This window comes from Nerophis ophidion, linkage group LG21, assembly GCF_033978795.1.
Source record: "Nerophis ophidion isolate RoL-2023_Sa linkage group LG21, RoL_Noph_v1.0, whole genome shotgun sequence".
NCBI lineage: Eukaryota > Metazoa > Chordata > Actinopteri > Syngnathiformes > Syngnathidae > Nerophis > Nerophis ophidion.
Window position 1 is genome coordinate 25,325,227 of NC_084631.1, and position 27,775 is coordinate 25,353,001.

Below are 27,775 nucleotides of genomic sequence, written 5' to 3' on the forward strand. Positions count from 1 at the left end.
TATGAATAAACATTTACAGATTTTTTTATGTGTAAACAACTAATTTCACAACATGTATATTTGCAGTTGTGTGGCTAAAACATGGACAAACATATATAAAAAAAATAAATAATTTTGTGGGTGCGGCTTATATACCGGTGCGCTCTAGAGTCTGGAAAATACGGTAAATCCGATGATGGCTAATGTCAGTAGCTAAACTCCGCCAAACCGTTATCATAAGCTGACAATACGCAAAGCTAGTGTGTGTGTGTGTTTCTTTTGTACTCAAAGCAGGACGGAGGCACGACAAAACGCTCTTTAACACACTGCAACTTTAGCGGCATCTAAACATCCCATCTATGTGGGCCAGGACACGGTACCAGTGACCTCGTGTGAGTACGCCCTAAGACAGACATGTTTGACGAGCACAGAGCATGTTTGTTACAATCATTAGTCAGGTATGCACCACGACAACAGTTACACCCATTATGCAAAGTCTATGTAGGGGCGACGCATGAACATGTTCACTTGTTCCTACACAGTACTGGGATGTCACCTGCGGCGTCGGTGTTTAGCGGAGGCACCTGGCTCTCCCCTTCCTCCAATTCAGCCTGCAGTCGGATGTTCACGTGGTTGACCAGATGGGAGAACAGCGCTAGTGTAAAGGCAATGGATGCGCTATATTGCTTCGACCCTATGCAAAAAACATAACACACAATTTTGTTCATATCTACAATATCTACCACACGCAAAGTTGATCGCTGTCCAGTTGGTCCCACCTCCTCTCTTTAGGCTGTGCACCACCATCAGGCACATGACCACCATCTTGAAAACAAGCGTGTCTGGCAGAACAGCGCAGGGGCCCTCGGAGTGCTGCTCTTCCTCCTCTTCGCTGAGGGAGTGGGAGGTGTGAGCTGGCACCGTTGGCAGGTAGAAAAGCACAAGGTTGAAGTCCTCAAGCACCGATTGGCACAGCGAGGTCAGCTCCGCCTCCATCAGGCTTGACACATGAGGGTGACGGGATTAGAAAATGTGCGACCATGGAAACGTAACAGGTTTTTCAGTGCGCTTTACAAAGTTTATTTGCTCATAATCCACTTGTCCCGACTATGAACACACACACACACACACACACACACACACACACACACACACACACACACACACACACACACAGCTCACCTGTTCTTGGGCTGCAGCAGACTCTGCAGGTACATGAAACTCACCAGGAGGCGCTTGATGTCTCTGGACCTGAGGGAGAACAGGGAAGTCATGGTTAAATTCATATACAATGCGCTCCATAGGACACCAGTAGGGTTGGGTATCGAGTATCGATTGGAACCGGGACTAACTTTCCGATTCTCCCGGAATCGTTCAAAAGTTTAAATTTCGATTCCTAGTTTCGATAGCCAATCCGCCGACTGGAAAAAAATAATAAGTCCGCCAACCGGAAGAAGAAGCCGCTGAACACCAATGAAGAAGCACATTTAGGTTAGTTAAGCAATAACGTTAGAGCTAAGTTAATTGATACTGGGCTAAACAGTAACAGCAACATTACATGTTTTCAGGGATATGGTGAAAACTCTCAACCCAAAATATATACCACCTTCCAGGGACTACCTGGAAAACACATTGATCCCGGCATGGTACAAGAAGAATCGGAATCGAGAATCGTCAGGAATCGGAATCGAAACAAAGAATCGAAATCGTTCGAATTCAAACGATACCCAACCCTAAACACCAGCAGCTTTTGTTTACTGTTGCTTTAATGACCTTTTTTACAGCCACTCATTTAGGCGTAGTAAAGTAAATAGGACACAACATTAAATAGGGTTCCATTCAATTTAGTTTTAGGGGAAGCAGCTCTCTGCCATCGCTCCAGTGTAATGGGAGGTCACATCAATTACTAATGACTACAGAAGGCATCTTTCCTTGCTGTTTGTGATTTTTTTTCTGATTGTATTGGTATAGGACTAAGCACTAGAACTTGTTCTAGCCAGTGTCAAGTACCCTAAATCTTTTGCCATTACTACAGACAATAACGTCTAACTTTATGCCATGTGCGTCTTCGAAACTCTGTTTGTACATCGCGTTGTGGAGTGTGCGTTTGTCTCCGTGGGTATGTTTTTTTTTTCGGGCACTCCAGTATTCTCCCACATTCCAAAAATATGTATTTTAGCAATACTGAAGACTGTAAATTCTCCATAGATACGAATGTCTGAAGGATTGTTCATAAACAATATATGTGCCTGCAATTGGCCATGCTAAAATTGAGTAAGCCTCTCTATGAGATAGTCTCTTGTACGCTAGCATTAAGCTAGCGCCATTACAGTTCAACCTTCATCCTGCATCATTGGATTGCTTTTTTCAGTTTATTCCAAATGATATTATTAATCTAACATGATTCCTACATGTATGTGCACTTCATGCGTATAAATAATGTACTTTCTATAGTGTGTACCTATGAAGTTTCTCATTCATCTCAGGGCGTTCAATCGTTCGCAACTGGACTGCTTAGTTTGTCTTGGAGACGTTTCGCTGCTCATCCGGGGAGGCTTCATCAGTCTACTCCAAACGGTCGGTGCCAAAACCCAAATATTTATACTCCAAAAACTCTTTAGGGTGTTTAGTTTTAAGGTGAATTCATTGTGAATAACACCAACACCTAAAGTTATTATTTTCAACTGTAATTCAAAGGACTGTTACATATTTGGCAAACTAAATTGCAACATTCAAGGAGGGTAAAATGAAGAGTACCCTGTGTTACCTTTTACTATAAGCAACAATTGAAACTGGATTGAACAAAGAGAGCACAATCTACCAAGTCAAATTCCTTGTGTTAAAGCCGATTGTGATTCTGATGACACAAGAAAACAATATTAATAACACTAATATTTGTTTTTAAATATACATGTCAACAATCTTGCATCCATTTTAAATAAAATGGATGCAAAATTGCAAATCTATATTATGTCAAATATATATGATGCTATCATATTGGCCACACCCCCACCACCATGTATATAGTGGGAAACCCTGAGAAAGAAATATATATGTATTTCTTAAACAGATTGTAGTCTTGAGGTGCTCTTTACTTTCAACCTTCGTCCGTTCCTTATTTGGGCATACGGAAACAAGAAGATAAATGACAAAATATAACAAAGAATGTGCGACCCTGAAATATTAATAATTTGGTCCAATAATATTGAAATAATAAATACATTCCTTTTTATACTTATATAAGAATAACAGACCAAATTAGATGTTATGCAGCCATAACTTCCTGCCATTAAGCCTGCAAAAAAAAAGTTCTCTCAAAAATGGTCCTTATTTTCCATAGGTCATAAAAATATCAATAATTGCTGCCATCGACTGATATAAAACACTTATATCGTGATACAGTTTCCGGATGTATTGCCCAACCCAAGTGGAAGCTTCTGGAATTTTCAGCTCTACATAAAGCTATGCTTCTGTCTAGAAAATTGAAACTGTAAATATGAGATGCACCACACTGTAACTGTGTGCATATTTAAAATACCATAACCATACATAATATTCATAATAAAAAGAACTTAACATATAAACACACCCTTCCCCCTAACACAAGCGTGTGTTTTTTTTTCCTTGGTCTTGAGAGATTCCTGACACATACCGAGTGGCATTCCTCACCTCTGTCGAGACGGCGACAGCTTCTTCATTTCCTGCTTCTTCACTTGGTGGTACATCTTGGCCGCTTTGTCAAAGAGGCGCTTTAAGTTGCCATAGGCGCCTTCGAAGGGGGTCTCCGATTGGATACTAGAAGGTGAAAGTGATGTTTCTGTCAAAATGTGGGACTAATAGGTTATCTATTATGCAAAAGTGACGTTTAATGGTGTTCTATCAGTAATCTGTGCCTAGAGACCATTGATGAGCACTAAATATGAGAACATTCTATCATCTCCCTCATTTGTTTGCTCCACTCAAACGCTAGCTCATGAGGAAAAGGCTATTTTTTAATGATGGACAAGAATCACGTAAGAATTGTGAATGATAAATGTCATTCACATGGTTGCAGATTTCCAGTATGAATGATCTAATAATATGGTCAGAATGCAGAAGCATTACGACAGAGGAGTAGAATCTAAGGGAATTACCGAAGATGTTTGAAGCGTAATATTCAAAATGGCCCACTGCATTTGTGGCATTTTGTGATGTTTAGACGGTATTTTCACATACTTTGCAGATTGTAAACACGATTGGATATGGTTTAATAGATATAATGAAACACAAATTAGCATATTAAGTCAACTTGTTTTTACACTCTACTGCTACTTTAAAGCTGCAGACACAGTAGTGGTTAACTAAAAATCACTTTTTAAAGTGTTACATTCCAGCATCAAGGCTTGATTTTGAAAAACACACTTTCGAAAAACTACTGTGGGACATTCTTAGACGTATTCACAATTTAAATAATAAACCTTTAAGGACAGGATATCCTGTTAAGCATTACTCACCAGCGTAGATAGTAATAGGTGGCTTCAACATTGTAGAACTTGCTTCCTGCAAGAGTTCCCAGCTGGTTGAAAGGCATCCCTGCAGAGGAGAGGCTTCAATATCACCTGAAAATCGAGTACGCCTGCTAGTGTGGGCTAGTCACTCACCCACGTGCGGCATGACAGACAGCGCCTGATTGTAGAACCTCTCAGCCAGATGCTCCGCCTCCACCCCAGCGAGCTCATTTTGGTAGCGAGCTGGAAACGACAGCAGTGCATTGAGAGCCGAAAACACGAGTTTCGATGATTAATTTGTTGATTCAATACCTACCGAGATCTCCGAGGTAGACGAGACAGCGATGACAGGCCATCTGCGCCCATTCCATCTCCTTGGGGGAGGCCGACACCGCCTTCTTTCGGCCTGCACGGAACAAAAAAGTAATTGATTCACCTAGAACAGCGGTCAACAATCCAAAATGTTGAAAGAGCCATCTTAGACCAAAACAATCTGTTTGGAGCTGCAAAAAAAATAAAAGCCTTATATAAGTGTTATAATGAAGGCAACACATGATGTCTATATTAGCCTACTATCCAAATGACTGTGTCACAGGCTGACACAGATCTTCCTTGACAGAAATGTTGAAAAATAATATTTATTCTAAACATTTTTACAAAATTGGAAAATATTATAAAGCTTCCCAGAGGGTGAGATAACTCCTGGAAATGACTGGCTTAGAGAGGCCAAAGATGTGTGTCCAAGTTAAAGAAGACGGCAGGCTGTCTTGTTCTGATGGATTTATTACAATCTTTGCAAGTTGGGTAACGTTTGCTGCGGTCTAGAACAACGTGGCAACGTTTGCTGTGGTCTGGAAAAAAATGGTAATGTTTGTTGTGGTCTAGAACAACATGGCACACAAACAACTATCAGAAATGCGGCCAATATTACATACAGATAATGTGTCATGAGTAGGGGTGGGAATCATTGGCCACTTCACGATTTGATTACGATTCAGGAGCTAAGATAAGATACAAATTTTATTATTGATGCATCTTTAATCTATAGATATTGATTCAGTTTTACATTTATTTTCATTTCACTAAATACACGTTTATCACCTGCAACTTTATAAAACAGTGCATTTATAATAAAAAACAGTTATATTAATTTCTACAAGTATTACATTTATGAAAATGTGTGCAAAATTGGAACATAAGTGCCCTAAAATAAAAAAGATGGTGAGGTGGCTCTGCTGAGGTGACTCGCAGTCAGCCAAATTTTAGAACTTACTGCATTACTTTATTTACAATACAAATTCATTATTGACGTTTTCTAATTGATTTTATAATCACCTATGTCCCGAATGGCAATGCATCTAAAAATCGATTTGCCCCACCTCTAGTCACAATACATGCAAATATAAATTAAACACAAATAGGACATAAGTAAAGGAAATTAAATTAGCTCAAATATACCTACAATTGAGGCATAACGATGTTAGCCTAAATAGCATGTTAGCATCGATTAGCTTGCACTCATGCAATGACCAAATGTGCCTGATTAGCACTCCACACAAGTCAATAACATCAACAAAGCTCACATTTGTGCATTTCCACATAACAAAAAAAGTTTGGTGGACAATATGAGACAAAGAAGGCGTGGCATAAATTGTGTCTTTCTTTGGCAACGTCACAGGCGTGATTGATGTGAGTAAGTGAGTAGACAAGTAAGGAGAGGTAACGGTTAATAGCAAGGTGGATGTCCGGTTGTGCCCGGTGGAAATTCTAAATAAAGTGACCAAGTTGTAACACATCGACGGCCTCGTCATTCCGACCAAAGAGTGGAGCTTTATGGGTAAGGTGAAGAGTGTTACCCCCGACCAAACATCGGCCCTGGAGGGAACGTCTCCCCCTCCACTCCTTGACCACAGTCTGGGAGCAGACAAGCAGGACAGGTGTAAAACATCTGCATTGCAGCAGCTGCTGTTTAAAGTGTCACCTTTATTGTTAGTTTTGAAGCCCAAATACCTCCATATTACGCTACACGCACCCTCTTTATTAACCTGTAGAATTGCCGTTTTTTGGAATTCTTCCCCACCACGACGTTATGCTTGTAAGCCCTTTGTATGTGCGTTTTGGCACAATCAACATCATGCGCCTCAGCTCTCAAATGAATGAGAAGTACCGGTACTTTTCAAAAGGTAGTATAGTACCGGTCTCAATTCATTCGTATCATGGTACTTTATTAGTACCGGTATCCCGTTCAACCCTTGTCCCAGGCAAGACAACATTTTATGTTCCACTCGTGTGCTCACTGACCTATGAGCGGGTCAGTGACGTGGGTCCAGTCGATGCAGTTCTGCAGCTCCAGCTGATAGTGGGACTGTATGTAGAGCAGCAGGTGCTGATAGAAGCCCACACCGGCAATCAGGTGGGTCCTGTAGGCGCACTCCAGCACGCTGCGGCTGTGGATGTGCTGTGGTCAAAAAAAAAATGACTTACAGGATGGATCTCAACAGATAAAACCACTCAAAAGATGGCAAGTTAAGTAATTTACAAAAGTTAAACATAACAGGCTATCTGCTCCTAGGAGCGAGCAGCCACACAGTAAGACAAGCTAAACATACTGAAGTGAAGTGAATTATATTTATGTAGCGCTTTTCTCTAGTGACTCAAAGCGCTTTTACATAGTGAAACCCAATATTTAAGTTACATTTAAAGGCCTACTAAATTGAGATGTTCTTATTCAAACGGGAATAGCAGGTCCATTCTATGTGTCATACTTGATCATTTCGCGATATTGCCATAATTTTGCTGAAAGGATTTAGTAGAGAACATCGACGATAAAGTTTGCAACTTTTGGTCGCTAATAGAAAAGCCCTGCCTTTCCCTGAAGTATGTGCGCGTGACGTCACGAAATGCAGGGCTCCACACATATTCCCATTGTTTTTAATGGGAGCCACCAGCAGTAAGAGCAATTCGGACCGAGAAAGCGACAATTTCCCCATTAATTAGAGCGAGGATGAAAGATTTGTGAATTAGGATATTGATAGTGAAGTAATATAAAAAAAAATTTAAAAAAAAGGGACGGCTCCGGGCAACGGCAGTGTGAGCGTTTCAGATGTAATTAGACACATTTACAAGGATAATTCTGGAAGATCCCTTATCTGCTTATTGTTTTAATAGTGTTTTAGTGAGATTTTAAAGATTGTAAAGTAAAGATTGTAAAGACATACCTCGAGGTCGGATGGCTGCGGTGAACACACAATGTCTCAGAGAGAAGCAGAGGAGCCAAGCTCACAGCTGCTGCGGGATGACGAATAATCCACTGATGTCTTCGGTAAGATATATATCACAATTTCCCCATCCAAATACATGCTGGTTGTCGTAGAGAAAACATGTTCGCTGCTTCACAACAAACAAAGAAACACCGGCTGCATCGCAGTGCTAAAGGCAGCTGCAATCCACCTCTTTCCACCAACAGCATTCCTCTTTATAGTCTCCATTATTAAATGAACAAATTGCAAAAGATTCAGCAACACAGATGTCCAAAATACTGTGTAATTACGCCATGAACAGAGGCGACTTTTAGCTGTGTGTCGTGCAGTGCTAATATTTCCTAACAGTCCGTGACTTCACGCGTATGCGTCATCATTCCGCGACGTTTTCAACAGGAAACTCGCAGGAAATTTAAAATTGCAATTAGGTAAACTAAAAAGGCTGTATTGGCATGTGTTGCAATGTTAATATTTCATCATTGATATATAAACTATCAGACTGCGTGGTCGGTAGTAGTAGGTTTCAGTAGGCCTTTAAACCAGTGTGGGTGGCACTGGGAGCAGGTGGGTAAAGTGTCTTGCCCAAGGACACAATGGCAGTGACTAGGATGGCGGAAGCGGGGATCGAACCTGCAACCCTAAAGTTGCTGGCACAACATTTGTCAATATAAATAATATCAAATAATTATACTTGCATATTACACATACAAAGTCATCAAGGCAGATGCATATTAGAAAGTATCCAGTGACAAACGTGTCCGCATCATTCAACTTATTGCGTCATCAAATACATTTATTGTGACCGCTTGTTCTCTGAGTAATTACACTAATCAAACCTTCTCTAACATTTCACACTACAGAGAAATAAAAGTATGTACTATGATTCAAGGTAATATCTTATTGGATTAATATCGCTATCGGCCAATACTCCAGGCGCTAGTATTGATATTGTCGCGAAAGTAAAACAAAAAATTATATTGGGATTAGGAATGGGTACCGTTCACATTTGAATCAATACCGGTACTCAATGGTACCACTTTACGGTACTTTTGTGAGCATTAATAAATATTATTTAAAAAAATAAAATAATTCAAAAATGAGCCGATTATGATAACTGCTGTTCAATGGTAATCTTGTTTCATTATCACATTTCCGAGTATCATTTGCAATTATACCACTATGTTGCAATTGCAAGTCCAAGACGTTAAATGGTAGTAGTGTATAGTTTATGGTGTGGTGGTCATTTCAGTCGTTGCGCCCTACAAAGTGTTAATACTGTATGTACTAATTACACACCAGCTGTTTGATGGCAAAATGCATCTTAGTTGTAGTTTGAAGGTGTTGAAATTAAAAAGTTACAATCGCTAATGCTAGTCAGTAACGTGTCAATAGCAAAGCCAGTGTATATTAGCATCAAGCGAGTGCATTTGTGTAAAGTGGACCTTACTTAACTTACATTGGAGGTTGTTTTTTTAAGTCAATTCCTTTTGTGGCAGTGAAAATTGCAACATTACCAAGAGGTAGTTTGGCTGAGTCCGGTAGCACCGGCGGGAATCGATCGGTGTCAAAACAAATACCCCCATTGGAGCCCACCTCTCAACGGGACACCTCGGACAATATCCGTCAGCGCCTGCAGCTACCTTCTTGTTGGTCTTGATGACCTGGATGACCTCGTAGTAGACCTTCCTCCACAGCAGCTCCTCTGCTTTGCGGCCATAGTCTACAGGGTGGAGAAACATCAGCTTGACGCAAAGCTCCCTCAGCCTGACAAGAAAAAGAAGTCAGTCAGGGCAAGATTGAGGGAGGAATGTTGAGTTCGTCGTTGTTCACAATGTTTACTGTTACTGCACTTTTGGCTGTCCTAAACAGAAAAAGACAGGAGCATAGCACAAATACAAATTTCAAGTAAATAAAAGAGTAAAAAAATAGGCAAATAAACAACTTACATTTACAAACACTAAGGTATGGATATATTAATAATACAGGAATTATATCCATAGACAATATATCAAATATTTAGAGTTGCAGGATAAATATTGAACAGATAATAGATAGATAGATAGATAGATAGATAGATAGTACTTTATTGATTCCTTCAGGAGAGTTCCTTCAGGAAAATTAAAATTCCAGCAGCAGTGTACAGAGTTGAGATCAATTTAAAGAAAAAAGTAAAAAGTAAATAATGGGGGTTTAAAAGGAAACAAAATAGAGAAATATTACAAAAAGAATAAAAACAATGGGAATAACAAATGTTCGAGCCAATATGAGTAATGATATACTTATAAATCCGGTAACATTAAAAATAAGCTTTGATCAACGTTTTTTTTAAACGCGGTAACGAAGCGAGATTACCCTTACAGTGCTGTAGAAGCGTTAAGGTGAGCAAATTAAGTGCTACCTGTCTCCTACCCTAGCTACCTGAGCTCAGTGTGCTTTAAGTCTGTCGTAGCTCACTGTAAACAAACACGGTGCCCATCATGCGAGACTTTTTCACTGTAGCAAAGAAAGACATTTTACCTGCTATTTGCACCAAAGGTTCTGCAAACATTCGGAAGGAGGCAAACAACATTTAGCAACATCAAACATTATCAGCCAGCTGAAACTCAAGCATGGCTATGGCCGTGTTTTGAAGGCCGATAAGGACGCCTGTTGCTAAAGAAGCTGCCGCAAAGAAAGGCCTGCAGTGTGCACAGACTCGGGCTGGACGATTTTGGCAAAAATAATAATAAAAGATGATTTTGATTGCAATTGTAATTGCACGTTTATTAAGTTCAAAACTTGAGTATTTAATGCACCACCAAAATTCAACTGTAAATATAGTTTAAAAAAACCCAGATACAAATAAATAACTTAAATAATACTTAACTATAACATGCATCCATTTTGTACTGCTTGTTCCTCTCGGGGCCGCGGGGCTGCTGGAACCTATGTTAGCTGCACTCGGCGAAAGGCAGGGTACACCCTGGACAAGTCACAACCTCATCGCAGGGCCCACACAGATAGACAACATTCACACTCAAATTCACACACTAGGGACCATTTAGTGTCGCCAATCAACCTATCCCCAGATAAATTAAAAATAACAATAGCAATATTAAAAACAATAAAATTAAGGTTTTGCAATTTAATTGTTTTAATAATTGCGTTAACTTTTACACTTATTTTACTATCACCGAGTGTGTTTGCTTTTTGTGCCAAATAAAATTCAATAAAATGTCTTAATTAAATGCAAAAATCCTCACTTATTTGGTGCAATACATTTTTGACCAGTATTTTAGATCAAAGCATAATTATTGTGTAACTGTATCAATAAGTGCTTTAAGTACATTTAGCCTGAGCAAAGGTACATTTTTGAAACCTTTATTTTGTTGGTACAATCAGACCGGATGTGGTGCACCGGATTATTGTTGTGAAGGGGGGCAGTGTGCTGTGCTGTTCTCAGCTTGACGAGAAGCTTTTGAAAAAAAAAAAAAAAGAGAGACAGAGCCTCTCAAGATGCGGCCTCTGTTTTGTTTGTACATTGATGTTACATGGATGATGTCGTTCACAACACAAGCAGGCCACAAATTTAACGTTTTAAAGTCAAGGCAAGTGTTGCCTTAAAGAAGGGCTCATATTTTAGGACACCAAGGTAAGTTAGAAGGGCACCAAGGCAAACATTATTTTCTTTTGAGGCAGGGGCTCCAAAGCATGCATGCATGTATACATAAGAATGTTGAATGATGTCAATAGATGGCCATAAAACGTAACTGCACTTTTTGACCATATAGATAAAAATAGTGTTTGTTCATGTATGAGATCTAGGGCTGCCAATTATGGCCAAAGTAATCGTTACGATTATTGTTATCAACATTGAAATCATGATTACTGAGTGTTAGGTAAAGCAGTGTTGGGTTGTGAACGTAATACCATCGTGTCATATGTAAAGTCTAATAAAAAGGCCAGAGATAAACATTATCCATATATCTAAAGACATATTAGTTTCCATATATCTAAAGACATATTAGTTTTTTTAAATTCTTTAATAATATCAATGTGTCAGATTTTTGACATTACATGTAAGTGAGATAGGCTCCAGCAGCCCCCTCGACCCCGAAAGGGACAAGTGGTAGGAAATGGATGGATGGATGATGCCTTTACCTTTATTTTTACATTTTGATAGAGGGAGTATATTTATCTTTTAAAGTTACGTACATTCATAAGTACATGTAGATGCTGACAGATCCATTAAGAGTTTGAGCAGAAATATGTCGTTTAGGAATTCACTATACACAATAACACATTAACAAAATGCTGTGGACTTGATTAGGAAAGGCACAGACCTGTCTAATTAGGTAAGACCTTACAGCTCAGAGAGGTTGAAGAAGCTGCCTAAGGAGCCCAGAGACAGAATAGTGGGAAGGCAAAGATCTGGCCATGGTTCCAAAATAATTTCTGCAGCACTCAATGTTCCTAAGAGCACCGTGGTCTTCATAGATCCTAAATGGAAGATTTTTTTTCTCTCATTAATGTACACTCAGCACCCTATCTTGACAGAAAAAAAACAGAACTGTAGAAAATGTATCTCGGCTCCTTAGGCCAGGGGTCGGGAACCTTCTGGCTGAGAGAGCCATGAAAGCCAAATACTTTAAAAATGTATTTCTGTGAGTGCCATATAATACTTTTTAACACTGAATACAACTAAATGCGTGCATTTTTAAGTAAGGCCAACATTTTTACAGTATAATAAGTATCTTGTTCTTTTTAATAACATTATTATTCTGAAACTAACCAATAAAAAATACTTCCTAATGCGACTTCCTGAACAGGTGGGGTAGGAAATGGATGGACAGATAAAAATGCATGAGAATGTCTTATATTGTCAACATTGTTTTTAACAGGTACCATGAATTGATTTACATGGACCCCGACTTAAACAAGTTGAAATACTTATTCCGGTGTTACCATTTAGTGGTCAATTGTACGGAATATGTACTGTACTGTGCAAACAACTAAAAAAAGTTTCAATCAATCGGTCAAAACTGTGATTACCAGCGGAATTATTCATTACTTATCGTGTTAAGCAATGTCAACTAAGGTTTATCTGAGAGCCAAATGCAGTCATCAAAAGAGCCACAGGTTCCCTACCCCTGCCTTAGGCAGTTCCTTCAACTTCTCTGAGCTGTAAGGTCTTACATAGACAGGTCTGTGCCTTTCCTAATCAAGTTAAGTCAGTTTCATTAAACACAACTGGACTACAATGAAGGGGCAGAACCATCTCAAGGAGGACAAGAAGAAATAGACAGCATGTGACTCATGACCATTTGATATTTCAGTTTTTTTCAAAGAGAAATTAGCAAAAAAAAAAAAATTCCTGTCAAGATGGTGTGTCGAGTCTGCATTAATGAGAAATAAAATGACCTTTTTGGATTTTTAGCAAATGGCTGCAATGAAACAAAAAGAGAATGATTTAAAGGGGTCTGAATTCTTCCTGTACCCACAGTACATCCCTGTCTAGTACCCAGACTGTGGTAAATTGTGACAAAATACTAACCAAGGTTTTCCCTATATGTAAATGATCGGCAAGATGAATGCCGCCACACCTTCAAAATAAATAGCTTTTACTTGAAAACAAGTTTAAGTAATATATTGTATGAATGGACATACTGTATATCAGGGGTGCCCATTACGTCGATCGCGATCGACTGGTCGATCTCGGAGGGTGTGTCAGTCGATCTCAAGCCAGGCATTAAAAAATATACATAAAAATGAGCAATCATCAATCATACCAAGACTTCACATTCGTCAGTTGTTTGACATTCTCGGCACCCGAGGATCTTGTGAGATGACGCTGGCTGCAGCGAGCTCATAATTAAGAAAAAAATCACTAACAAGGCGGACGCGGAGAAACACATTTTATTTCTAGAGACTCCGTACCTACTGTCAAAACTCTAAAGACCGACTGCACAATTCCTGTCTTCACCATAAAAGACCTGTTTCATCCTGCCTGTGCTAACAAAATATGAGTCTCAGAAAGCTAGCGTGCACAAGCTAGCAAGCTACGGAGTTTGATGCCAATGTATTTCTCCCCCACCCTCAGCGACCGCTTTCTCACTTGCTTGCCCACCCGCACACTCACTGACGTCACTCACCTGCTGCCAGACATTAAAGGGCCACACACATATGCTACTCTCATAACAAAGTGTTTAAAAACGAGTATGCAAGTTGGACAAATGAGATGCCAAATCCAACCACTTTCATGTGGTATTGGACAGAAAGGAGGACTTTTTTTCCCTTCCATTTGAAAATGCGGACGTTATCAGCACCACTGTCTAATTCCAATCAATGCAAGTCATCAGAATCAAATACACCAACATATATTCTTGTCTTCATGAAAGAAAGGAATCTATGTGTGTTAAACATGCTTGTATTATAATTAAACACCATTAACTTGTTAACAAAAATGTCTCTATCATAAATAAATAAATATAAATTATAAATAGGAATGAGGTGGATCTCCTCGACTTGGTCTATTGAAAAGTAGCTCGCCTGCAGAAAAAGTGTGAGCGCCCCTGCTGTATATAGTCTATTGTTTAAACAATATTGACCATAATAGGTTTGAAAAATATCTCAAATATCCTAAAAATGTTCCTCTAAGCTTTATTTTGGAAAAAATAAAACAAGAACAAAACATACCATTAAAAACATGTCTTTCCAGTTGGTGAACCCGGCGAGTCCGCCCGGCTGGAGCACTGTCAGTCAGCATCATACAAGCCGCAGTCAGCATCCACAGCATGCAACCAAACACCCAAACGACGACCATTTATCCATAAAAATATGAAGAAGCTGCCAATGCTGTGTATGACGTGTTACAACTTGTGTTTTGTCACGACTCAACAAGATGGACGGATGAACGTACAGTCTCATACGTGAATGTGATAAATAATATTTGATATTATACGGTGGTAATATGTTAATAATTTCACACATAAGTCGCTCCGGAGTATAGCTCGCACCCCCCCCTATGAAAAAAACCAGAGGTGGGTAGTAACGCGCTACATTTACTCCGTTACATTTACTTTAGTAACTTTTGGGATAAATTGTACTTCTACGAGTAGTTTTTATGAAAAATACTTTGACTTGAGTATATTTATAGAGAAGAAACGCTACTTTTACTCCGTTCCATTTATCTACATTCAGCTCGCTACTCGCTACTTTTTTTATCGATCTATTAAGGTTTGTTTTGGTTAATGACAGAGCTTCAAAGTACAATCTACGCATGACTGCGTTTCACCAATCACATGTAGTCACTGGTGACGTTGGACCAATCAAACAGAGCCAGGCGGTCACATGACCCGACTTAAACAAGTTGAAAAACGTATTGGGGTGTTACCATTTAGTGGTCAATTGTACGGAATATGTACTGTACTGTGCAATCTACTAATAAAAGTTTCAATCAATCAATCAATCAAAAGTGTAAAGGAAAAAAGACACTTTTTATTTCAACCGTACTTCCCGTCAAAAGCCTAAAGACTGATCGCACAGTTCCTGTCTTCACAATAAAAGTGCCGCTCCATCGCGCCTGTGCCAACAAAATAAGAGTCTCCGAAAGCCGGCGCAATCAAGCTAGCAAGCTACGGAGTTTGCCGCCAATGTATTTTTTGTAAAGTGTATAAAAACGAATATGGAAGATGGACAAATAAGATGCCAAAAACCAACGATTTTCAAGGAGGAACTTTTTTTCTCCTCCATTTGAAAAAGTGGACGTCTGATTCCAAACATTGCAAGTCATCAGAATCAGGTAATACACCAACTTATATTCTTGTCTTCATTAAAGATAGGAATCTATATGTTAAACATGCATGTATATTCATTAAAACACCTTCAATATGTGAACAAAAACGGCAAAATAAATAAATATAAATTATATACTGTATATATAAATGTGTATATATATATATATGTATGATTTGTGTGTGTGTATGTATGATATGTGTGTGTATATATGATATGTGTGTGTATATATTATATGTGTGTGTATGTATATATGAGGTAGATCACCTCGACTTGGTCATTTACTAAGTAATTGATACACGTTGAAAAACTTATTGGGGTGTCACCATTTAGTGGTCAATTGTACGGAATATGTACTGTACTGTGCAATCTACTAATAAAAGTTTCAATCAATCAATCAAATCAATGAATGCCTACTGAGGTTACGGTGCTGTTAAGTTATTGTGGCTCAATGTGCCATTTTTTAATTTTATTTTAATGTACTATTATTTAATGTATAGTATTGTTTTAGTTGCTTAAGAGATATTCCTGGCTCTGAATTTGCTCATTGCTATGTTTATGTTTTTGTGTTTTATTTGTTGCCGTAACCAAGTTACTCATGAGTTACTCAGTACTTGAGTAGTTTTTTCACAACATACTTTTTACTTTTACTCAAGTAAATATTTGGGTGACTACTCTTTACTTTTACCTGAGTAATAAATCTCTAAAGTAACTGGACTCTTACTTGAGTACAATTTCTGGCTACTCTACCCACCTCTGAAAAAAACTGCGACTTATATTCCAAAAAATACGGTAGTTGTCTGTTGTACGGAATATGTATTGTACTATCTACTAATAAAAGTCTCAATCAAGCAATCAAACCCACTTGTTTCGGAGGCTGATGTTCTCCGGCTTGAAGACCTCCCTGTAGGACGCCTTGCTGCCGATGATGACGTCCAGTTTGTGCACGGACTCCACTACCGCCCTGCAGAGCACGAAGCAGGCGACATGGTAATGCCATCAAAGACTAAACAACAACATGAAATACAGACCACATGACTTTCTGATTCACTGCTAAGCCACAAGCAGCTATGACGGACGCGCACACTTGACAAGAACTTACTTTAGCGGCAGGTGTTCCTCTGTTGCGCGACTACTTGACGTGGTATAAAAGCCAATAAATGACTTCCCTTAATTAAAGATGAAAAAAAACGTAATGACGTTAAATAAGCAGGGGATCTTTAATACCTGTAAAGCCGCTTGATGAGAAGCACTTTCGCCTCCGGCTCGTTGTCCTGTCCCGGTCCGCTCATGTTGTCCTGGTCGGTGTCCGCTCCAAAAGCCACTTGCCTCGGCCTTTGAGGGTTCGCTTGGCCGGCAGTGACAACCGTGTTGTTAGCCAGCTAGCATTAGCCTTCCAGCTAGCGTTAGCGTCGGCGAGTCTCTTTCGTTTCGTGTCAACGGTGGCGAGGCCCCCCTCTACCCATCCGTTTCGAATACCGGGTGAGAGGGGTGCCCGGTAATGTGCGCGCGTTCCGGTCAGTTAAAGCGCCTAGCTTCGCCTCTGTTCTTGAGCCTCGGTCCAACCATTGCTATCAGGGCGGCCATTCTTCTTCCAGGCAATGACCGCTTGAATATTGCGAGAATTCAGAAAACACGCGAGAGTTCAACGTTTTGGGTTGCCTGACGCGAGGAATTCGGCCGCCATCTTGAAGTGGTGATGAGGAGCCGGCGAGCAGCCTAAACTGAAAGTTGACAGGCAACAAAGATACCGGGCTGATGTTCAGCTTTTTCCTACTCAAATGAGTAGGAAACATTGTGAGGGAAGAGTGGATCGTGAGATTGACAGGCGGATTGGTGCGGCGTCTTCAGTAATGCGGACCTTGTATCGATCCGTTGTGGCGAAGGAGCTGAGCCGGAAGGCAAAGCTCTCAATTTACCGGTCAATCTACGTTCCCATCCTCCCCTCTGGTCATGAGCTTTGGGTCATGACCGAAAGGACAAGATGGTACAAGCGGCGAAAATGAGTTTCCTCCACCGGGTGGAGATGGGGTGAGAAGCTCTGCCATCCGGGAGGAACTCAAAGTAAAGCCGCTGCTCCTCCACATCGAGAGGAGCCAGATGAGGTGGTTCGGGCATCTGGTCAGGATGCTGTCACGCCAAATTTCTTCTCCCTACAAAAACCTTCCCCCCCCTATTTACTTCCGGGGTCATGATTAATACAGACGTTTTGTTAACGCTATATTATGAAAAAATTAAAAAAAAACAATTTACAAACACAAGCTATGGGATGACATAAGAGGAAACGTGACCCCGAAAGTAAATGTGTCATCCCATAGCTTGTGTTTGTAAATTGTTAAATTTTTTATATAATATAGCGTTAACAAAACGTCTGTATTTTTATAATATAGCGTTATATTTTTATGATATAGCGTTATATTTTTATAATATAGCGTTAACAAAACGTCTGTATTAATCATGACCCCGGAAGTAAATGGGAGGGGAAGGTTTAACAAAACGTCTGTTTTAATCGTGACACTGTAAGTAAATGGGGGGGGGGGGGGGGGGGGGTTTGTAGGGGGGAAGAAATTTGGCATGACAATGCCACCCGAACGCCTCCCTAGGGAAGTGTTTAGGGCACGTCTGACCGGTAGGAGGCCACGGGGAAGACCCAGGACACGTTGGGAAGACTATGTCTCCTGGCTGGCTTGGGAACGCCTCGGGATCCCCCGGGAAGAGCTGGACGAAGTGGCTGGGGAGAGGGAAGTCTGGGCTTCCCTGCTTAGGCTGCTGCCCCCGCGACCCGACCTCAAATAAGCGGAAGAAGATGGATGGATGGACATTGTAGGATCGTCTCAGCTCCTTCTTCACCACAACGGATCGATACAGCATCCGCATTACTGAAGACGCCGCACGGATCCGCCTGTGGATCTCAGGATCCACTCTTCCCTCACTCGTGAACAAGACTCCTAGGTACTTGAATTCCTCCACTTGGGGCAGGGTCTCCTCCCCAACCCGGGATGGCACTCCACCTTTTTCCGGGCGAGAATTATAGTGAGTTTAGATTAATTAAATGCGCTGACAGTTCATTGCTCCTGCCAAATGAATTGCACTGAGTGGAGCGGATCACCACTCCAAGATGGCGGCCTCGCGTCCTGTCAGCGCCAATAGCAGGAGCGGTCATTGATGTCTATGGCCAGGTATGGATAGTGTATGTTTTCTTCTTCATCTTTTTGTTTAATGGCGGTTGGCAAGCAACCTTCTGGTGTGCATTTCTGCCACCCACTGAAATGGAGTGTGGACCGAGGTGGAACCTTACTCTGTTAAATGTACTTTTATTCAACTGTCTTTTTTTAAATATGATTATAATGCTTTGTGGGCTTCACGGCGGCAGAGGGGTTAGTGCGTCTGCCTCACAATACGAAGGTCCTGCAGTCCTGGGTTCAAATCCAGGCTCGGGATCTTTCTGTGTGGAGTTTGCATGTCCTCCCCGTGAATGCGTGGATTCCCTCCGGGTACTCCGGCTTCCTCCCACTTCCAAAGACATGCACCTGGGGATAAGTTGATTGGCAACACTAAATTGGCCCTAGTGTGTGAATGTGAGTGTGAATGTTGTCTGTCTATCTGTGTTGGCCCTGCGATGAGGTGGCGACTTGTCCAGGGTGTACCCCGCCTTCCGCCCGATTGTAGCTGAGATAGGCGCCAGCGCCCCCCGCGACACCGAAAGGGAATAAGCGGTAGAAAATGGATGGATAATGCTTTGTTACCTACGTGTTCTGAGTGCAGTCATAAAATATCTTTCACTACAAACCTAACCTTCTCTTTCGCTAACTTATTTCCCAGCCGTGGTGTGCCGTCAGGGCGAGCAAGGCCTTTTCTGCTGGCATAACATAACCAGAAATCATGATCATAATTAAAGATAAAAGTGTTTTTTATTTTACTTTCCCTAAATATCCAAAAATATTCATATTCTCTTTATGTCATATTATCCTCCTTGCAGCACTGTTGTTTTTAGGTGATAGAGATTTTATCCAATCAGAATTCAGCTAACTTATGTTGCCATGCTGTACGAAATCTGCCTACAGCCTTCAAAATAAAAAATGCAGGCGTCTGTGCACTGTAAGTGAAGGGACACAAACATTTAAAAGACAGTTGTTGTGATAGCCAATCAGATCACAAGTTGTTGTCAGTAAGGCCTTCTAGATAACCTAAGGCAGATATTTAGTGATGTTATGAGATAGGTACCATAAGAACTCCATTACCCAGCTGGCCACAGTAGCCCCGTTTAGGTTTTTGAATGTCGACATGCAGCGGGATGTTATTTAATTGGCAGATTCCGGAAGTTTTATTTTCAAAGTAAAATGGGGCATAAGCTACCGGTTTGCATGTTACTGGTTGCAATGTCTTTGGAGCCTTACGCAGAAACTATTTTGGACACTGCACAACAAGGACTGCAATCTGCAGAAATATTTATGCACATATCAACATAAGCTAAGCAAACGAGCAAAACAAATGTGTTTTCATATTCTGACATTGAAACCGGAAGTAGGGATTTTAAAGACAGGACAGCGGACTGTAGCGTTGAATAGTGCGTGACCAAATCCATTTTTTTGCCGCTAGTTTCGTGTGGAATGTGCATATACACATACACATATATACATATATATATATATATATATATATATATATATATATATATATATATATATATATATATATATATATATATATATATATATATATATATATATATAATATAATATACCACGGTGCGAGAGGGGTTAGTGCGTCTGCATCACAATACGAAGGACCTGAGTAGTCCTGGGTTCAATTCCGGGCTCGGGATCTTTCTGTGTGGAGTTTGCATGTTCTCCCCGTGAAGTCGTGGCTTCCTCCCACCTCCAAAGACATGCACCTGGGGATAGGTTGATTGGCAACACTAAATTGGCCCTAGTGTGTGAATGTGAGTGTGAATATTGTCTGTCTATGTGTGTTGGCCCTGTGATGAGGTGGCAACTTGTCCAGTGTGTAACACCGCCTTCTGCCCGATTGTAGCTGAGATAGGCACAAGCGCCCCCCCACCCCCCCATCCCACCCCCGTGACCCCAAAGGGAATAAGCGGTAGGAAATGGATGGATGGATATATATATATATACATATACACACACGTATAATTGCATATGTGTACATACATACATATATATAAAATGTATATGAAATATATATATATATATATATATATACACATATTGCAATGAGGTGGCGACTTGGCCAGGGTGTACACCGCCTTCCGCCCGATTGTAGCTGAGATAGGCACAAGCGCCCCCCCCCCCCCCCCCCACCCCGTGACCCCAAAGGGAATAAGCGGTAGAAAATGGATGGATATATATATATATATATATATATATATATATATATATATATATATAATGTATATACATATATATATATATTTATACACACACACATGTATAAGTACATATGTGTACATGTATATGAAATATATATATATATATATACACATACTGCGATGAGGTGGCGACTTGTCCAGGGTGTACCCTGCCTTCTGCCCGATTGTAGCTGAGGTAGGCACCAGCGCCCCCCGCAACCCCAAAGGGAATAAGCGGTAGCAAATATGTATATATATATATATATATATATATATATATATATATGTATATATATATATATATGTATATATATATATATATATATATATGTATATATATATATATATATATATATATATATATATATATATATATATATATATATATATATATATATATATATATATATATATATATACACACAAGTGTATGTATATATATATCATATACATGTACACATTTGGACTTATACGTGTATGTATATATATATATATATATATACATATATACACACGCACACACACACACATATATATATATATAAATAGTTACTTAACATGCAGGCGGCTTTTGGACCTTGACTTAATTTTGTTCGCGCAATGCGGCCCTAAAAATTTTAACAGTTTGGACATCCCTGGTCTAGTGGTACGCCAAAACTCACTTAATTCAATTTTCAAACACAGTGTTACTGTTCAAACTGTTTGTAATGTTACAGTGGCCAAAAACATGAAATACACTTAATTGTTAAATAAAACCTCTACCTTGTTTTTAATGAACACTTAGGCCTACTACGCTACTGTATTTGATTGCTGGCCATTACGGTGTTTTTTTTTTCTGAGGTGCTACTTTGTGAAACAAGTTTGAGAAGCACTGACCTTGGTGGACTCTTGAGCACTTACGGGATCCCACATGCACGAAACCCTGCAAGAAAAGTGTGATTTGCATATCACTCTTTAAAACTTCCCATATCTGACACATGAATATTGCATCGTGTCGACCAACCTGCTGCAGGATTGTGAACACATCAGGAAGATTTTCCAGACGGAGCACATTTGGGGCACCATCTGGACGACCAAAACATTTCATCCTCCTTGTGACGACAGTCCCCGCTCAAGCCGGGCTTTGAATAAAGACACCGCTGCCAGCCTGCCATGCTGACTAAAAATTACATTCTGACGTGCTTCCTGTTGCCGTCACCGGTGACCTCCGCAAATTGGCAGCAGCACGAAGCTCATCATGCATCTCATCAGTCAGCCATGATGGCAACACCTGCTGGAGCGCCTCAAGCATTCAAATGAAACGTGAAGGTCGTTAGCACGTACTCCTTTTCCACCTGGAATATACAACATTCATAATCTGCTGCAAGTCTTTTACGAAGTCCAGTAATATCCCTTTTGTGACAAAAAATGTTGTAAATTACTCTGTTCCAGGGTCAAACTGTGGCCATCTTACCACTTCTACTAACTGGTCATTTCATGACTATTTCTATTGTACCACAGTACCTGTCATACAGGAGTAAAAAGGTAACTACCAAATAATGTGCTTTTTAAAAAAATTAAGTAAAATAAAGTTTCAGAATAATTGTATCTAAGTTATCACAAAACTCTGTTTCAATAAGTTCCCGGCGAGCAGAAAAAAAGCTATCTTTGATCTTACCAAGCAAAGGCTTGGAAAAGGGTGGAAGGCCATCTCCGGGTTGGGGAGGAGACCCTGCCCCAAGTGGAGGAGTTCAAGTACCTAGGAGTCTTGTTCACGAGTGAGGGAAGAGTGGATCGTGAGATCGACAGGCGGATCGGTGCGGCGTCTTCAGTAATGCGGACGTTGTACCGATCCGTTGTGGTGAAGAAGGAGCTGAGCCGGAAGGCAAAGCTCTCAATTTACCGGCCGATCTACGTTCCCATCCTCACCTATGGTCATGAGCTTTGGGTCATGACCGAAAGGATAAGATCACGGGTACAAGCGGCCGAAATGAGTTTCCTCCGCCGTGTGGCGGGGCTCTCCCTTAGAGATAGGGTGAGAAGCTCTGCCATCCGGGAGGAACTCAAAGTAAAGCCGCTGCTCCTTCACATTGAGAGGAGCCAGATGTGGTGGTTCGGGCATCTGGTCAGGATGCCACCCGAACGCCTCCCTAGGGAGGTGTTTAGGGCACGTCCAACCGGTAGGAGGCCACGGGGAAGACCCAGGACACGTTGGGAAGACTATGTCTCCCGGCTGGCCTGGGAACCCCTCGGGATCCCCCAGGAAGAGCTAGACGAAGTGGCTGGGGAGAGGGAAGTCTGGGTTTCCCTGCTTAGGTTGTTGCCCCCGCGACCCGACCTCGGATAAGTGGAAGAAGATGGATGGATGGATGGGCTTGTAAAACTCCACTGTGCAGGATGGGAAGCAACATGAAGGTGTCGGTTTCTTTGATGTATTGTAATCCACCGCAAGATTGGAGCCAGTTGAGGTGGTTTCGGGCATCTGGTCAGGATGTCACCCGAACGCCTCCCTGCAGAGGTGTTTCGGTCCTGTCCGACCGGAAGACCCAGGACATATTGGGAAGACTATGTCTCCCGGCTGGCCTGGGAACGCCTCGGGATCCCCCGTGAGGAGCTGGATGAAGTGGCTGGGGAGAGGGAAGTCTTGGTTTCCCTGCTTAGGCTGCTGCCCCCGCGACCTGACCTTGAATAAGCGGAAGAAGATGGATGGATTTTGCCTTGACCCGAGATCTACAAAGCGGAGAGGAAGCAGGACCTGACCCCCCTGCAGGCCCCTTCTCTTTGAACTGTTTTGTAACCAAAGGCGACGGCTGTTTACCACCCCCTTTCCTTTAGAAACAGCTGTTGCCATGTAATCTGGGAAAGTCCAAATAAAAGAGGAGGCTTAGAATCTTTCGTCGGAGCGTGGTGGGTCACTTGATTAGGGTACAGGTCTACGAGTTTCTCCTCATTGAGCCAAATTTTATTCTGCCTCTGTTTAGTTCCTTGTGTGTTTAATAGATGTCATCAGTGTTTGAACCTGACATAAAGCAAAACTACTCACCCTTCAAATGTGTTGCTTTAGTGTTACTTTTGTAAGTATTGGTGGAATTACCTTCTCATTGATTCAATGAAGGACATTGTTCATGTTGTACTGAGCTGCCAGACCCTTCCTTCTGTGGCTACCGTCACACATTTCACTCTGTCAAGATGGGGAGGAGGGGGTCGTTCTCCCAGGAAGGCAGACAGACTACTCGGGACATGTCGTTTAGGTAAAAACATGACTTAATTTGAACTAAAAAAAGATACAAACAAAAAGCGCTCACAGCGGAGGCACAACTTGGGCTAAGGAACAAAACTAACGTATAAACAGGCTATGAACATAAATCAAACAAAACTTACTTGGCATGGCATGAAGCACGAAACGATGGCAAGGCATGAAAAAAAGTCAGCACAGAGCAAGAAAGATCGCACTGACGCCAGGACGACCAACAGAAAATGACAGGCTTAAATAGTGATGTGGTGATTGAAAACAGGTGCGTGAGTTGTGAGGACAGGTGAACTGATTGGTCGTCATGGTGACAAAACAGGGAGTGAAAAAACAGGAACTTAAAGAGTCCAAAGGTCAACAGAACATAGCCAAACAAGACATGATCAACACTCTTGCTTTTATTCACTACTATATATGGCCTACCACTTGGTGACTGAGTTGCTGTTGTTCCCAAAATTTTCAATTTTCTTATAATAAAGTCGACAGTTGACTTTGGAATATTTAGGAGCGAGGAAATTTTAGGACTGGATTTGTTGCACAGGTGGCATCCTACGACAGCTCCACGCTGGAAATCACTGAGATCCTGAGAGCTGCCCATTCTTTCACAGTGTCCATGCCTAAGTGCTTGATTTTATACACCTGTGGCCGAGCCAAGAAACTAGGACACCTGATTCTCATCAATTGGATGGGTGGCAATATAGTGTATTATTTCAAACTCATTCCGCTTCAGTTTGGTGCAGACAATCAATGCTACTGCTTTACCAAGTTGCTAGCTACACCCTCTGTCATCTTTTGGATGATTTAATTCTTTAATTCAATGAAAATCATCAACTTCTTCTCGGTACTGTCCTTCACACTCACTTTCTTCACAACCATACGTGGAAAAATAATGTTATGTCCATCTCCCGGAGTAATGTCTACAACTTGATTGCACTTCAGGGAGGAGAAAAGATGTCGATTGATTGGTTCTTTAAATTATTTATTTAATGAATTGAAATTCCAAGCGTCAGGTTAACAAAAGTTAAAAAAGGTTGACAGGATATCGTCACATGCAATCGATGTGGACGCTTACTCATCTCCTTTTTCTGCTGTAAAAATTGTGAATGATCCACTAGGGGTAAACTTTGTTTTGATCAGAAAAATCCGCAGCTTATTCCAATATGATTGTGTGTCTGTCTCCTATGTAATTGCGCTCTGGAATAATGTTGTGAATGACATCTGCTGGGTCAAAATGTGGTCTCTTCCTAACAGGTATTTACTTACCAACAAAGTTCTTTCAAAATCCTTCATGGTTATTACCCTGGAAAGACTGTGATGGTTAGATACAAGAAGGACATTGATGTTACCTGCACCTTATGAAACATGTATCCTGAGACTGCTTACCACCTGTTTAGGACTTGTGAAAGCACTCCATCGTTATGGCAAGCCATCCGTTGCTTCATCCTGGACAATATTTGTCACACCGCGGTGAGGGATGTCTTGTCTTGGTTTTTCTGTCTTGAGATTTACATGTTTTACTTTGAAAAGCAATTCCTCTTGTTTCAGATCACGGGCCCTTCCTCTTGTGTCACCAGTCTGACGTCATCCCTGACCCTCGATTGTTTCCACCTGTGTCCCATTACCCTCATGTTCTATTTAAGCTCATGCCTCCCCTTGTTCTGTGCCAGATTGTTTCGAGCTCTCGTGTCAGTCTAGCGTCCAAGTCCATGTCCATGTTTGTATCCATGCCTTGTCATTTCCCACGTATACTTCCTTGGAACAAAGAAGCCATGCTGTAATTTAGAATTTTCACTTTTTTCTCCTCCTTTGAGCGACCTTTGTTATACTACTCTTTGTCCAACCCAATATGTGAGTTTTTGTATATTTCTAAATTCCTTTTCTTTCTCAATGATTGAGTGATTTTTTTGTTTACCTTTATAGAATATAAATTTATAGCCCTATTTGTTCTTCCTCCTGTTGGAGCGCTTTTGTTAAATTTTTTTATAGTAGATACAACACAAATTGTAGTTCGTCCTTTTTGTTAGTTTATTCCTCCTTTTTTTTGGAGTGATTTTCGGTTCACCCTTTTTCGGAATTATTTCCACTTACGTTTTTTTGTTAATCATTATTGCGTATTACTCTGGCTCTGGAGGTTTAAAAAGTTGTTTCAAAATAAAAGCTTTATTAGTATCTCATCTCTGCATCTGAGTCCACGCCTTATTCCAAGTCCTGACAATATTCATGGCAAATTTGTGTTTTGTTTTAAAGATGTGTTATTTGGATTTACACTGTATGAAAAACATTTGAAAAGGAATTTTATCTTTGCAACCTTATTATAGTATGGGTTAAGTTTTATATTCATAAATGTACATTTCTCAATAACTGACCTGTTTTTGTGCCTTTAAAAAATAATTAGAACTTTACTTTAAAACGCTTTCTTCCTCTAAAACCCAAAAAGCTATGAAAACGATGACGTTGTGTTCCAAATTTGGATTATTTTTGGAACTTGCTTGAGCATATGGCTTTGCAGTTTGTTACATATATATATTTTGCATCCTATTTGAGTTACTTTAATGAGTGTACAACCCATTGTGCTGTTTTGTACTGTTTATGCACATGTTTTGTTCAACAGTAGAGTTTTAAATTGCACTTACAGATGTATCGACGAACTGTAGTTACTGACAGTGGTTTTCTGAAGTGTTCCTGAGCCCATGTGGCGATATCCTTTACACACCGATGTCGCTTTTTGATGCAGTACCGCCTGAGGGATCAAAGGTCACAGGCTTAGCTGCTTACGTGCAGTGATTTCTCCAGATTCTCTGAACCTTTTGATGATATCACAGACCGTAGATGATGAAATCCCTAAATTCCTTGCAATAGGTGGTTGAGAAATGTTGTTCTTAAACTGTTCGACAATTTGCTCGCGCATTTGATCACAAAGTGGTGACCCACGCCCCATCCTTGTTTGTGAATGACTGAGCATTTCATGGAAGCTGCTTTTATACCCAATCATGGCACCCACCCGTTCCCAATTGGCCTGTTCACCTGCTCCAAATAAGTGTTTGATGAGCATTCCTCAACTTTCTCAGTCTTTTTTGCCACTCGTGCCAGATTTTTTTTAATCATGTTGCAGGGATCAAATTCCAAATGAGCTAATATTTGCAAAAAATTACAAAGTTTTCCAGTTTGAAAGTAAAGTCTCTTGTCTTTGCTGTGTATTCGCAAATCATTGTATTCTGTTTTTATTTACCGATTTACACAATGTATTTGGGTTTTGTAAATGTTTGGCTAGAATTCTATCAAACAAAACCAATTTTCTTTTAAGTAATATAGAAATTAATCAGAGATGTTTATCTATTTTATGGAGAAATGTAGTTAATCATAGAACTGGCACACAATGTTATTAAAAACTATTGATTTTAAATCAAAAATTGTTCGGAATCAAATCATTATTACAGAGAATCGAATTAACAGCGTGAGGAAGATTCAGAAAAATAGATTCAGAAAAGGTGGCATAGCTCGGTCGGTAGAATAGCCGGGCTAGCAACTTGAGGGTTAAAGGTTCGATCCCTGCTCCCCGCTTCCGCCATCCTAGTCACTGCCGTTGTGTCCTTGGGCAAGACACTATACCCACCTGCTCCCAGTGCCAGCCACACTGGTTTAAATATAACTTATATATTGGGTTTCACTATGTAAAAGC

The 27,775-nt window shown here is 40.6% G+C and overlaps 1 protein-coding gene across 1 annotated transcript in view; it reads right to left on the reverse strand.

Moving 5' to 3' along the window:
• Positions 1-17,129, reverse strand: part of smg5 (SMG5 nonsense mediated mRNA decay factor) — a 29,880-nt gene extending 12,751 nt beyond the window's left edge. Inside the window, exons 1-11 of the mRNA XM_061882340.1 lie at positions 16,727-17,129; positions 16,365-16,463; positions 9,367-9,490; positions 6,768-6,924; positions 4,783-4,872; positions 4,620-4,709; positions 4,473-4,551; positions 3,649-3,774; positions 1,162-1,230; positions 759-979; positions 536-673 (exon numbers count right to left, since the gene is read on the reverse strand). Of these exons, the coding sequence (XP_061738324.1) occupies positions 536-673; positions 759-979; positions 1,162-1,230; positions 3,649-3,774; positions 4,473-4,551; positions 4,620-4,709; positions 4,783-4,872; positions 6,768-6,924; positions 9,367-9,490; positions 16,365-16,463; positions 16,727-16,791 (1,258 nt within the window). The 5' untranslated portion in view covers positions 16,792-17,129. The remainder of the gene's footprint in view (positions 1-535; positions 674-758; positions 980-1,161; positions 1,231-3,648; positions 3,775-4,472; positions 4,552-4,619; positions 4,710-4,782; positions 4,873-6,767; positions 6,925-9,366; positions 9,491-16,364; positions 16,464-16,726) is intronic.
• Positions 17,130-27,775: the final 10,646 nt, after the last annotated feature.